The sequence below is a fragment of the Euprymna scolopes genome, chromosome 2, assembly GCF_053919585.1.
Source record: "Euprymna scolopes isolate OS-2025 chromosome 2, ASM5391958v1, whole genome shotgun sequence".
NCBI classification, from domain to species: Eukaryota; Metazoa; Mollusca; class Cephalopoda; order Sepiida; family Sepiolidae; genus Euprymna; species Euprymna scolopes.
In genome coordinates, this window is record NC_136483.1 from 16,707,753 (window position 1) to 16,723,460 (window position 15,708).

At 30.0% G+C, this 15,708-nt stretch overlaps 1 protein-coding gene across 1 annotated transcript in view; it reads right to left on the reverse strand.

Moving 5' to 3' along the window:
- LOC145289182 (cilia- and flagella-associated protein 337-like) overlaps positions 1-15,708 on the reverse strand; it is a 1,233,457-nt gene that overhangs the window by 651,807 nt on the left and 565,942 nt on the right. The window contains exons 10-11 of the mRNA XM_080136389.1: positions 9,127-9,238; positions 3,050-3,091 (exon numbers count right to left, since the gene is read on the reverse strand). Coding sequence (XP_079992515.1) covers positions 3,050-3,091; positions 9,127-9,238 — 154 coding nt within the window. The remainder of the gene's footprint in view (positions 1-3,049; positions 3,092-9,126; positions 9,239-15,708) is intronic.

A 15,708-nucleotide genomic window follows, 5' to 3' on the forward strand; every position in this document is an offset into this window, starting at 1 on the left:
ATATTTATCTATGGCAGATGTGTTTTATGAAAAGTACTATAGACAAGGCATTAAAAAATGAAAATAAAAACACTATTTCAAAGTAAAAAAAAAAATGGATTACAACAAAAATGACAAAACAAAAAAACAGTAATTCTTTCTCTTTTGTCTGAAGCCAGGGAATGTGAGGACGAAAGAATAAAATAAGTAAAACGAGTATTAAAAGGTTTTTTTTATCTTTTGGGTGTCAAAAACAACAAACGTACACAAACTGAAGAATAACATGAAAACATAAAGCATCATTAAGAACTTCATAAATTTCAATAATTCTTTGGTTGGACATTTGTGATAAACTTGATACATTTCCCTTTGTCTTTATAACATCTAGTTTTCTCTCTTTTTTCTGGAAAGTCAGTGTTATATTTCTGCTTAATTGCAATAATTAAAGGCCAAACTTAAAAGTCTATTTTCAAACATTTTACACTTATAATAATCGCATAACTTTTAATTATCATAAGTACAAACTGTTTGAAAATAAACTCTGAACTTTGACCTTTGTGTCAATTAAAAAGAAATATGGCATTAATTTCCAGAAAATAAAAGAAACAGAGAACTTAAATGGTGTTCAAGAAGAAATGTCATCAGTCACCATTATTCCATTGACAAATTCGTTATTGTTAAAATGAATGTGCCAGTACATGTATTTTTGCCATATTTATAATGGCGAACAATACATGCAAGGCAGTGTAGCCTTTTATTTTCAAGAATATTCATCACAGAAAGAAGGAATAAAGGAAAATAGAGAAAAGCAGATGAGGAAGTGAAAAATTGAAACAAAGTAAATCTGTTTATATATTTTTTAAATAACAATTAACAATGATTTTTATAACTACAGATACTAGTGTTTCATGTTTACGCAATCATCAGTGTAGGAAGTGATAATTACTACCAGCCAGGAGATTTAAACTCAGTCAAAAAGTTACACTTAACTTCGTAGGCTGGTATTCCACCTCCAAACTAACAGAAATTAACACGGGAAATGTAGAGAACTTAAAGACCTATCAATGTCAAATCAGCGGGCATAAAAAGTAAACAGTCAGGGGTATTCAATGACACAAAGTCAGAATGTTGCATTTTGATCTTAAGTTGACCATTTTTTCTTAATTCCATAAAGAGGACTCAAACTTCATTTTCTTAAAGGGGCTTTTTATAGAAATAATATTTCTAAATACATATCAACAATTATTTTATATATATCAGGTTGACAAGAAAGTTCTTGCGTTTTTTCATTTTAAGTTCAGATAACCATATCTCGGCTCAAACAGAAATTTATTTATCGAAATAAACACCATCAGAATAAAAACACTTTTGCCAACGCAAAACAAGTGTATTTATACTAGTAATGTAAAAATCTTGTGTGCTGGTTGCGATGAAGTTGCTGAAGGCGTTTTTAATATCACTTAGGTTTTTGAAGCATTTCTCATGTAGAAAGTTGTAGAGATGCTTGAAAAAGTTGTACAGTCGGGCATTGTTGTGGAAGAAAATTGGGTCTTTTCTGTTGACTAATGCTGGGTGTTGTTGTCGAAGTTTCTGATGCATTTCATCCATTTGTTGACAATACTTCACTGCCATAATGGTTTCGCTTGCATTCAAAAAACTGTAATGGATAATACCAGTCGCAGACTGCCAAACAACATGATCTTCTTTTGGTGGCACTTCATCGGCGTTTAAGACCTGAGCATCGCCGTTTGTCACAAAGAACTAACTTTTTATTGCAAGTCACAACTCGATTGAAAAATGGATTGTTTTTGTTGCATAAAAGAAGGGAAGATAACATTTCATAACAGCGTTTATTTTGATTGTCATTCAATTCGTGAGGCAGGCATGTATCAAGTTTTTTTGTCTTTGCAACCTCTCTCATGTGGTTGGAAATCGTCGTATGTGTTACATCTAATTCAGAAGCAAGGCTCTTAATCGATCATTGTCAACATCCGATGGTCGACCACTACACTCATCATCTTCAAGACTCTCATTGTCGCCACGAAATTTCTTAAGCCACCATTATGTAGTGCATTCAATAGTGGTTCCTGGATCAAGCATTTCTTTTATACTGCAATCTGTTTCAAAAGCTTTTTGGCCTAGCTTGAACTGAAATAAGAAAATTGTGCAAATTTCTATCTTGTATTCAACATTCTGAAAAGACATATTTGTTTTAAAACGATTGTAATTTAAACGATTAGATAGAGCGAAAAACGTTCTTTAAAATGATATATAAAGTAAAGGTATTATAACAGAAACTTATTTGCAAATAAATCATTTGAAATCAAAATTAAAAATTCCGCAAGAACTTTCTTCTCAACCTAATACATCAAATGAGATTAAAGAATAAAGATAGGTTCTTTATATAGAGACTTAACAAGATATAAGAAACTCAACATATGGGGGTGGAGCAAAAATATATAAAGAAAATTATAGACAAAATAAAATAAATATGCAATGGCAACTTCCATCTCCCTACCACTCTCCTCATTTCTCTGCGATATCTCATACCCTTCATCTTCCTTCATTCCATGTTCTTATTCTTCCTTCTATTTTTCTTTTTATGCCTATGTTCACCCTTATTTCTATTTTTTATAGTTTTATATATTTTTCACATTTTTGATGTTTATTTTAATGCTTTATTCGTTATATATTTCCTTCTTAATGTATCCTAAGCTAGATGTCGCGCTCCTCTATATCTGTAACCTAGCTATCATCATCCTATTCTGATGAGAAACATTAGGCTTCAAAATGCCTTGCTGTAAAAAGAATCTATAATCATAAATTATACACGTGGATGGAATGAGTTTCTTAAGTTCTGAATAGAAAAACTCCTTCGCTAATATGAGCCAAAATAAGTTCAAAGGAAATAACTTGGATAAAAATGCAAGGGAGATAACACATAATTATGCCACAACAATAATATTTACTTTTTAAATCAAGAAATGTTTTAAATGTTTACTTTTCCAGACTTCAAGCTGTTTTATACAGTTGACAAAAAACACAACAATTTATAATCTATTACACTTACATTCTTTGTATTTTTCTTCCGCCATTTTTATTATCTCGCCTTCTGAAAAATAAAAACAAAATCAAACAATTTATATGCTTCTTATAATGGAGATTTGTTTCCTGTCAACAACCAAAAAAATGTCACAACCGATGATTTATTTGCAAAGATGAGCCAGACTGTTTTCATCTCAATGTGAAAAATAATTGCAAAATTTTTTTTTTGTTTTCCAAATGTCATCCTTTATTAGAAAACCAATATGAACAAAATCAACGATGAAACATAGAATAATAACAATAATATATATTTATATATACATTATTATAAATAATTATTTTTTATACATAGTCACTAGTATTTCATGCTTTTGCAAACATCAACGCAGGAAATAACAATTGCCGCTCGTGTAAGGATTCCAACCCAGCAACAAAGCCACTTTTGGCTCCATTAGCAAGGAACTAAACCCCTAGGCCTCTGTCAACTGCCACAGAATGAAGGGAAATTTTAACATATATATATATATATATATATATATATATATATATATATATATATATATATATTATGTAGGATTGATATGTAGTTTGCTTGAAGCATTGTATGGGATAGGTATGTAGTAGAGATTTAGAAGGCTGTCACAATGCGAGGAATGAAATATAGTCGTTGTTGGTAAGAGAAGATGAGAACAAGTGGCGATTTACAAATCAACAAGTACATATATATATGTCTATATATATATGTATATATATTCAGTTGTATTAGGTAAAAATGTCTTACTTGTTATGTCGCAGACATAACAAGTAAGACATTTTTACCTAATACAACTGAATAAATATATATAGACATATATGTATGTACTTGTTGATTTGTAAATCGCCACTTGTTCTCGTCTTCTTTTATCAACAACGACTATATTTCATTCCTCGTACTATGATAGCCTTCTAAATGTCTACTACATACACACACACACACACATATATATATATATATATATATATATATATATATATTAAAAGAATTTACCATCGCTGATGTTATTATGATTTATAGATTTTAGATTTTCTGATAGTTTAAAAACAATAACCTTTTATCATTAATACTTGCAATGAGAAATTAAGTTTTAAAAATATTAAGAGAATCGTTTTTGGAATCGGAAATCATGCTCAAACTTTTTATTCTCATATCGATTCAGTATATGTAAAATGTTCTTTCCGATTTTTGATTCCAATTAATCGTCCCAACATTAGTTAATGTAGAACAGTTGAGGCAGCAGGTTCAGTTCACAGGAAAAAGCCAAGGAAAATATAAGAATAAGTGATAAGGATGGACTTTAGAGAAAAAAAGGATAAATAATTACTAGAGATAGGTTAGTTTGAAATCAATTTCTTGACGTCCAATGTATACTAACATGTAAAACGAACGTTAAACCAAAGATGCTGCTGCTGATGATGATAATGATGATGATGTATCCATGTGAGCTGAGAATTGGCAAGTGACAGTTATGATGGGAATGCTAGCATCCTCCATGATGTTGTTGTTGTTGTTGGAGATAAATGTTATCAGCCTTCATCTCTGTTGTGGCAAGTCAATCTAATGTTTTATCACTGAAGTTAATTAGACAACATTCAGTAGCCACTGTTTTGTAATGAATCTTTGTATGGTATTTCAACAGTTTCCTTCAGATTGTTTTTTTTCTCCTAGTTTTAAAATAATCTAAATATAATCTATACTAGATGTACAAACGTTCTTCTATCTGGGGATGCAATTGAAAACAAAACCCTACACCAAGAAACAACACAGCTTTTTAAAGTGAAATTTTATAAGGACTCCAAAAGTCATATAAACAGAAATATAGTGGGACATATATTTGTACAGAACATCTACAAGCAGTAAAAACAAATTAATTATTATAATAAGGCCTTGTAACAATATTAAACACTTTTCTAAAGTAAAATTTTCTGAAAAATTAAAATATGATATTTTTTATACAATCTAAGTGCTGGATTTAGAGGAATTTATCAGAAAATCTTCTACAAGAACAAATGGAGTCTTTTTGTGTTAAGAATAATGGAATAAAACAGGTTTTTAATTTTTATACATTTAATGATTTCAAATAACATATTTTTATGGAATATGTTTTGCTTTTGTTCTCTAATATATATATATATATATATATATATATATATATATATATATATATAGGATCACTATTAATATATACATATATCAGAGTGACAAGAAAATTTGTCGTTAACTTTTAAATTCAGATGAACATATCTCCGCTCAAACAAAAATTTATTGAATTGTCTGTTTATCTGTCTATCTTTTTATCTAATTATCTGTGTATCTATTTATCTACCTATATAATTATCTACCTATCTAGCGACGAGTGGAAAACAGAGATTTGAATCACCATATTTTGACAGGTTGTCAAACTTTATCAAACTCTGTGACCAGTCAGTTTGCACCGGAAGATGCGAACAGGGACCGGAAGTGATGCTTCACATGTCACGTGTTCCGGTTTGTGCAAACATAGTTGGAGAGTTGGATTGGAGACACCGAGGAAGTCAGGTGGGCTTAAAACAGGTCTCACCGTGAGGGAGAGGGAGGGGTCTCAAGATGGAAGCAGAAGAATCCTCCAAGCCAAAGTCGATCACTCCTTTCTGCTATGATGAATACCTGGGAGTGAATAAAATACATAAAATCTCACATCGTCTTGGGTCCTGTCTTGATGTGTTCCTTTAAACAGATTCTAGCTTCCCCAAGGAGGTTGACGAACCTCTGAGAAGAAACAATAGCAGAAACAGTTATGTCGTCATGTATATGTTATGTGTATTATATGTTCTGATATGCATGCACCAACATCTAGATGAGTCATGAGCTAAAATAAACATAAAGAATCCCAGGACAACAGTCTGTCACACAATGTACATATATATGGTCTGTTTATAATAAGAGTGCAACAGACATTTATTAGTCCCATGTACACATTCAACACAAGTACGATTCAATGTTAATTTGGTACCGTGTATACACGGTCATATAACCTTCACTCCCGCAACATAAAGGAAGATGACACTTTATAAAGCTGTTTCTTTTGGTTGTCATTCAATCTGTGAGGCACCCAGTTATCAAGTTTTTGTCTTTCCAATCTCCCTCAAGTGGTTGGAAATGGTCGTATAAGTTATGTCTAATTCAGAAGCAAGTTCTCGAACAGGTGTGCATGGATTGGCTTTGACTAAAGCTCTTAATCCGATGGCCGACCATCACGATCATTTACTCTCATAAGGAAGAAATGAATCAGCATTGAACAAAAGAGCTCAGATTGAAATTCTTTACAAATAAAGATATTCTGAACGTGTTATCATGAAAAAAAATTGTTCATCAAAAAAATAGTGTCTTTGTGAAATGGAGTTAAATAATGACAAAAAAGACTTGATAGGTTCAGAGTAACATTTATTGTAGGGGATAGGTATATGATAATGTTTAATAAGAGGAATAGAAGAAAAACTGCTCAAGAATTAATAATTAAAATGAATTCTATTTGGCAATATCTGTTATGGAGAGGCAAGGTGCGAATGAACTCAAAATTCGGGCCAACAAAAATGGAACCCGGGAATTGGATGACCTGGTCCTATGACGCAAGTTGTTTTATGGGCCAGGCTGTTGTATGGAGCAAGGTTCGAATGAACTTAAATGCTGGCCGACAAAAATGAAACCCGGGAATAGGATGACCTGAAGGTGACGTAATTCGGTCGCAGGTAAGACCAAAAACAAACGCCGGGCTGGTCAAAATATGGGTCAATGACGTCAATTGGTTATGGGTTACCAGGTTGAAAGTCCATAAAAGTGAGATGGTAAACAAAAACAAGGCAGAGACGGGAAGACGGAGAACGAGACACAGACGACGAGGAACTGCCTGTCACGTTCACAACCACACCTCTTCCACCTCCACCTCCACCGCCTATAGAAGTGTGTACCCTGTCTCTAGATATCACCCTAAGACTCTAACCTCACTCTATAGCAAAAATGTATCTGTTACTGTTAAAAGATGATTTCATTCTGTTGGGCTTAAAGGTTGTGTAGCAATTAAGAAACCACTATTAAAGAAGGAGAATAAATTGAAACTACTACACTGAGCAGAACGGCACAAGGAATTGACTTTAGATGATTGGAGAAAAGTATTATGGATAGATGAATCAAACTTTCATTGTTTGAAAGCAAATGAAGAATGTTTGCCAGATGAACTTTTGAACGAATGAGTGCATTATTTCAACTGTAAATCATGCAATCCCTTCTGGTTGCCGCATTATTGGACAAAATTTTGTTTTCTAACAAGTATGATGCTGTGAAGTACAGCTCAAAATTATGCCAAAATTATCTGAAATCAAAGGGAAACAATAGAGTTTTTAAAATTATGACTCAGTGTCCAGAACTTTCTCCAAATGGATTAGTCTGAGATGAAATTGATCGTACAGTTCGAAATGAACTTCTTAAAAATGAAGAAATGTTCACTTCATACTCTCAAAAAATTCCAGCAAAAACCTAACAGACAGCCATGGTTCTCTCCAGAATGTGCTGCTGCCATTGCATACAGAAACACTTTTTCCATTGCTTCGAACATAATATATGTAAAAGAGAGAGAGTTGTATGATCGGTCTGTTAAGTCCAAAGTAGCTGAGCAGCGGCTTGGTTCCCACCAGTTTGGGAAAATAGCAAACAGGGTCCTGAACAGAAGTATGTACTCTATCCCAACCGTCATCAATGGACCTGAGGTAATCTCGTCAGCATCAGACAAAGCCAAACTCTTCGCCAAGAACTTTGCAGCTAATTCTACCCTATACGACCAAGATTGTCACCCCCCCTCACCGTATTTCCTCTTTTATCAGAAAACACGCTATGCAACATACAAATATCTGTGCACGATGTTGCCAAGCTAATCAAAATCTAAGTAGCTAATAAGCAGTTTCCATAGGTGCAATGAAAGTATCGTAGGAAAATGTAGAATTGGTTCCAGTATCAACTGATATCAGTGGAAGAACTAAATATTCATAGAGAAAAATAGGGACTCCTTTCTCTATAGATGTTTCGATAGTGCTGGTGTTGCTCCTAGGATGCAATGTAGCATTTTATTATAATGACCCAATGTGTCTCAAAATTGTGTTAAAAATTACATGATAGTGGCTAATAGCCTAGATGTAATGAATTAGTATGTGGCATCTGTTAATTGCAGACCTATGATACTTTGGTCCAGGGGAATTTCTGCAGTCAAAATATTATATATTATTATATATATGGAGATATAGAAGCAGGTGCAAACCTTTTTTTAATCTGTTTAAATGGAAGTAAACTATCATATTTTTAGTATAGCAATTTCATTTTTACATATTAAAATGAATGTAGTCTGATATTTGCATAATCATTTTATATACATTAATAACAAATCATTAAAAAAAATAGTCAGAATGCTGATTAAAAAACATTAATCTAAGACGAAACAAAAAGTAAAATTTTTATTTCTAGCTTAAATTTTGCAATGTGTTCATATAGTCATATAAACTGATCAAATAGTTTTCTTTTTAAAATGAAAATAAAAAAAAAATATTAGAATCTTACATATAAAATCACAAAACATGTAATCTTAAAAAAAAAAAAAAAGAAATATGTTTTGCAATTATAATTTTTTTGTGTGAAAATATTAAATGTGTCCAAAACTGTGTTAAAAAATTACATAAAACAGTGGCTAATAACCCCGTGTAATGAATTAGTATGTGGCATCTGTTATTGCAAACCTACGATACTTTGGTCCAGAGGGGAATTTCTGCAGTAAAAATATTATAAAGGAGATTACTGTTAATTGTGATTAAAAATATTGTACAATTGGTAGCAACAATGAAATATATCTATATTTGTTCTTCTAAGACATCAAATCTTTTAATTCTTCCTCTTAGAGAATAAATCTAAGTGATTCCAAACTTATGGTGTGTAGTATATATAAACACCAAACATGGACGTATCAGAATAATGGTTGGCACTATTCCTAGTATATGACGGTTTACTTGGCTGATTCCATTGGACAAATGACACACGTGACTTACTTTTTTAATGATTCAGCTGTGATGGCATGTTTTTCCATCCACCCCAAGACAAGCGCATTCTTCCAGTAAGTGGAGCAAGATATAAAACAGTCCAAATAATGTGAGTAAAACACTGAAAATAAAAAAAATCATTAAGGGTAAAAGAACAACGCAACAAACGCACACATAATATAATAAAGAAGGTGTATCACTCCCGACACAATCCTCTACTTGTATAAAAACCAAATACATCTTGGATGGTGCTGTTGCCACATCTTGAAAGGAGGTTCTAAAAGCTTCCTCTGCTGTCTTAGCAGGGTTCAAAACCAACTTCGAAATCTAGTGGGCAATGTCTTTTCTCCTCGTACTACCTCTGTTTCACCGAAGAGAGATGCTGCAAATCTAAGTCTGCTTTGTCGTTATTTTCAATTTTTGGTATCCCACTCCTATAAAAGTTTATTATCTATAGTATTCTAATATTGCTTGGTCGTAAAATATGCATAAATATTCATGTAAATTTCTTATCTATTATTATAGAGGCAATTCTCTACTGATTATTATCCAATATATAGTAATGGTTTAAATATATATATATATATATATATATATATATATATATATATATATATACACGAGCAAACAGTTAATAAAACATGTTAAAAAAACACTTTGAAATGAGTTAAAAACATATTTAATCCGAAAACGAAACACTAGATAAGTGGATAGTCCTTAATCCGCAGAGTTTCGAAGAAATACTTTCCTTCTCATTAGAGGGTAGGAATTAGCAAAATGCGGGATCGGATTTTCTTCTATTTGGTTTTATCGAGCTTTTACATCTGGCTGAGATAACTTTATAAATATTAATTCTGTAATATTTATAATATACTTTAATTTTACCATCTTGGATCATTTTGGTAAATTTAATTGTAATTTTTATTTTATATATATATATATATATATATATATATATATATATATATATATATATATATATATATATATATATAACTTGGGTAACATTCACTAGAATTGAAACCAGAACATTTAGCACCTCAGCATTAGTTGTTATTTATCTCTTCAGCATAGTTACCATTTGAACTATCGACAGATGGACACAAAAGGTTAAAAATTAAGCAACTTTGAATGTTTGATTTTGCGCATGTATAAAGTAACAGCATGTTTCATTCAACTTACCCTGCTAAGGTCAAATGTTTTGTTTTCAATTTGACCTCTTAGCAGCAATTTTTACCGGCTAAAACCCAAATCAAAAGTGTGCTACAGGCAGATCCAAATACATTTCAACTCCATAGACCAAATATTCAAGGAGATGTTTGGTAGAGACTTTTCATACACACACCAACAAAGTCACTTTGTTAGTATATATAGCATGCCTGAAGTTGACGTGGACAACCCCCTTCATAGAATCTTCGTTTGCGAAGTATTGCCAAGAATATATATATATTACACTTTTCTGAATGTGTGTGTATATATATATATATATATATATAAATATTCTGTGCGCTAGAAATTTTTTATCTTATATTCTACACAATTATGTAGAATGTAGAAATTATGTATAAACAGAATTCATCATAATAGTTCAATTAAACCAATCATCTAACAAGAAACCATAAAAATTAATAAATAATTAATCAACGCCCATTTTTCAAAGGAATATGTAAATTAATTAATCTTCATATAGTCGTTCGCATATGCATGACTGAGTATATTTCGTTTTAATACAATCTTATTTTTAAAATCGAAAAATTAGGCTTTCAATATCAATGTCACAGGGAGAAAAACTAAACTTTATATATATATATATATATATATATATATATATTAAGTAATGTGATTTATAATTTAAAAGTTTTAAAATTTTTAAAATTTAAAAATCAAAATTTAATTAAACTAAAAATCAGTTTCATAAGAAGGAACAACAACAAAGTCAATTATCTGTACGATCGTTTCGGAAATCCGTGCTTTTTATTTGTGGTATACATGAAGTCACGTAGAATAATTATACATAGTTTTTTTGGTAAGCACGGTCTCCTCATCAGCAAATTTAGGAGGATTTCTATTGAATTGAAAAGACACCAAAAATAAACCTAGCATTAAAAGTAAGGCAGATGAATCTGAAAAATTGAAGTAAAAGGTTTGGATATAAAATTTATAAGAAAATTAATAAGGAAATTGGTATAGGTTAGAGATAGAAATGAGTGGAAAAAATATATATATTTTTGAATTTACATAATAAATTTGATTTAAAAATATATAGATATATAATTACCTTTTGGTTTTTCTTTTTTTGAAATCAGGAACTGTATTTAAAGTAGTCATTTAGATGTTTGCTATAGCTTTTTATTTTATTGAATGATGAATTTTAAAAGGGCGACGCTCGTGCAGTAAATTGTTTCCGTTAGCGTATTTTGATTTAGAGACGCTACAGTTAATATCTATAGAGAGAGAGGTTTTTTTTTTTTTTTTTTTTTTGCAAGTTTTTAAGGGGAGATAATTGTCATGGCTTTATTTATTATTTGATTTACGAGTCTAAGGGCGGTAATTGGTTTAACTTAATTTATTAAAAAAAAAAAAAAAAAAAAAAATCTATTTTTACTAATGAGTAATTTTTAATGATTTAAGGTGGTTTATATTTATTAAATTTAAACCAACGTTTATGATTACACGATAGAAGCTCGTGTCTTGAATTTACTAGTTTGGTTGTGCTTTTTATATCTTCATATTTTAAATTTTTTACGGTTTCTTTTGTACATAATGTACAAAATTTATCTCCTGGTTTATATGATTTGCAAGTCTCAATTATTTGCCATTGAAATACATTGTATACTCCATAAACAATTCAAACTTGAAGGAGGGCTATATAGAGATGATGCACTTTTCATAACGAATTCTACTAATAAAAATTATGAAAATGCAATTAAAGCTCTACATAAATTATTTAAAAATTATGGACTTAGTATAAAAATCGACCCTAATAAAAAAATTGTTAATTTCTTAGACATAACCTTAAATCTTGAAAATTCTACCTTTGAACCATACCATAAACCTAACCAATCACTTCTATATGTCCACAATCAATCAAACCACCCTAAATCAATATTAAAATCAATAGTTCCCAATATCGCTCTAAGAATTTCTAGACTGTCTTCTACTAAATCAATATTTACCAAAAATGAAAAATACTATAATGAAGCCCTTAAAAACTCTGGATATAATTCACAAATTAAATTCATAAATGAAAATGATAGAAACATAAATTGCATTAAAAATAAACCTATTAAGAGCGTAATAACATATAATATGGCAATGTCTTCCCGTATACGAGTTAAGAAAAATAACCAGGAGACAAAAAAAGATAAAACCAAACTACAAATATTAGATAATAATATAAATAAACAACAAACTAAAACCCGCAAACGTAAGAATAGACACAAGGAGATCCTATGGTTCAACCCCCCGTATTCCAAAAACCTAGAAACAAACATAGCTAGAGAATTTTTAAAAATATTAGATAAGAACTTTAAAGCCCCCCATAGATATAATAAGATTTTCAATAAGAACACAATTAAAGTCTCTTACTCTACTATGCCTAACCTTCATCAGAAAATAATTAGCTCTAATAATAATAAAATTAATAAACTACAAAATGCAACTATACAAAATACATCGGACTGTAACTGTAGAAGAAAAAATAAATGTCCCCTACAAGGCTCATGTAAAATTAAAAATGTTATCTATAGCTGCACAGTATCAAAAACTCCAAATATACAAGAACCTATCAACAGCCATAACTCAACTACCGAATTAAATAATAACACCAACTTAAATCAATCTACCGATCAATTATTAACCAACCCACCACATTATAATCCAACAATAGACCTAACGGAAAATAATCATAATAATCAAGAGGTAATATATATTGGTTCCACATCTGGCCCAATAAAACATAGAATTTCAACGCACAAACATTCTTTTAAAAATAACTCTCTATCAAACCAAACTACTCTATCCAACTATATTTGGCAACTAAAAAATAGCAATATTTCTTTCAACTTAAAATGGCAAATAATTGAGACTTGCAAATCATATAAACCAGGAGATAAATTTTGTACATTATGTACAAAAGAAACCGTAAAAATTTTAAAATATGAAGATATAAAAAGCACAACCAAACTAGTAAATTCAAGACACGAGCTTCTATCGTGTAATCATAAACGTTGGTTTAAATTTAATAAATATAAACCACCTTAAATCATTAAAAATTACTCATTAGTAAAAATAGATTTTTTTTTTTTTTTTTTTTTTTTAATAAATTAAGTTAAACCAATTACCGCCCTTAGACTCGTAAATCAAATAATAAATAAAGCCATGACAATTATCTCCCCTTAAAAACTTGCAAAAAAAAAAAAAAAAAAAAAAAAACTCTCTCTCTATAGATATTAACTGTAGCGTCTCTAAATCAAAATACGCTAACGGAAACAATTTACTGCACGAGCGTCGCCCTTTTAAAATTCATCATTCAATAAAATAAAAAGCTATAGCAAACATCTAAATGACTACTTTAAATACAGTTCCTGATTTCAAAAAAAGAAAAACCAAAAGGTAATTATATATCTATATATTTTTAAATCAAATTTATTATGTAAATTCAAAAATATATATATTTTTTCCACTCATTTCTATCTCTAACCTATACCAATTTCCTTATTAATTTTCTTATAAATTTTATATCCAAACCTTTTACTTCAATTTTTCAGATTCATCTGCCTTACTTTTAATGCTAGGTTTATTTTTGGTGTCTTTTCAATTCAATAGAAATCCTCCTAAATTTGCTGATGAGGAGACCGTGCTTACCAAAAAAACTATGTATAATTATTCTACGTGACTTCATGTATACCACAAATAAAAAGCACGGATTTCCGAAACGATCGTACAGATAATTGACTTTGTTGTTGTTCCTTCTTATGAAACTGATTTTTAGTTTAATTAAATTTTGATTTTTAAATTTTAAAAATTTTAAAACTTTTAAATTATAAATCACATTACTTAATATTGAATTAGCTCTAGGACATTTAACTATCGAGCTTATTATATATCTAAATTACAACGAGCATTTCCTGTATTTTAATTAAACTAGTAATTTCACTATTACATTAAAATACACTTAGCTCTTTAGACTATTATTCTAATCTCCTTTAAATATATATATATATATATATATATATATATATATATATATATATATATATATATATATATATATATATATATATATATATATGAAATATGGCATGTAGCAGCGAAATAAAGGAGATGAAATTATCTGTTTCAAATATGAAAAATATAAAAAACAAGAATTAACGGGACTCGTTAGTTCAACTTCGTGATTGTTAAATCATTCTGTTCACCTTAGATCCTTTGTTTTGTAAACATTTCCTATTCTTAAAATGTGAAGTTAGAAAGAACGATCACGTGCAAATATGTATTTTTTTAAAAATAAACAGATGATGTCGTTTAGCAAAGTGGTCGTGTATTGTAAGTCCAGTGGTAAGCACTGTTTATGCGCAAATGTGTCTCCGTGCTTCTTAGAAGTGGATTAATACTTATACTACACATTCGCGCACGAACAGCGCTTACCACTGGACATACAATACACAACGACTCCGCTAAACGACATCATGGCATGCAAGAAAAGAAAAAAGAAAAAAATGTATTGTTTTTTTTTTTTTAAATCCTGATGAAGGCTTTTTTATAAGCTGAAAATTTGAATCTTTAAATAAATAAATATCTGTTTATTTAAAAAAAATACAAATTCGCACGTAATCGTCTTTTCTAACCTCATATTTTAAATTCCATTGTCCCCGTGCTTCTTAAAAGTGGATTAAACTATTTTCTATCCTTGTTGAAGATTTTTTATTATTTCATCCGATAAACCTTAGAATGGTTGGTGATAAAATTATGCACAAATTTCTTTAGGCTAGGAAAAGTGTAGTATCTGTTCTTATGTTACATTTAGTTTATTCTATCCTTGGTCAGTAAATGAGAAATCCTTTTATATTGAGGCTATTTTTGTTCAAATTTAGAGTGATCTCTTCTTGAGAAACCAACACTGTGCCGAATTTTGCTCTCAGGGAGGAAAGTAAATAAAAACAGAGGCAGATTTCAGTCAACAAAACAAAAAAGATAAAGTTTTTTGACGTATTGAAGCAACAAGAGATTCAAGAACAACGAATTAACAAAATATTACCAACAACAAAAGATTAACAACAAACAAAATATTGACAACAACAAAAAGATTAACAACAAACAACTTATTGACAACAATAAAAAGATTAACAACAAACAACATATTGACAACAACAAAAAGATTTACAACAAACAACATATTGTCAGCAATAAAAAGATTAACAAATAGCATATTGACAACAACAAAAAGATAAACAACATATTGACAACAACAAAAAGATTAATAACAAACAACATATTTACAACAACAAAAAAATTAACAACAAACAACATATTGACAACAATAAAAAGATTAACAACAAAAAGCATATTGACAACAACAAAAAGATTAAC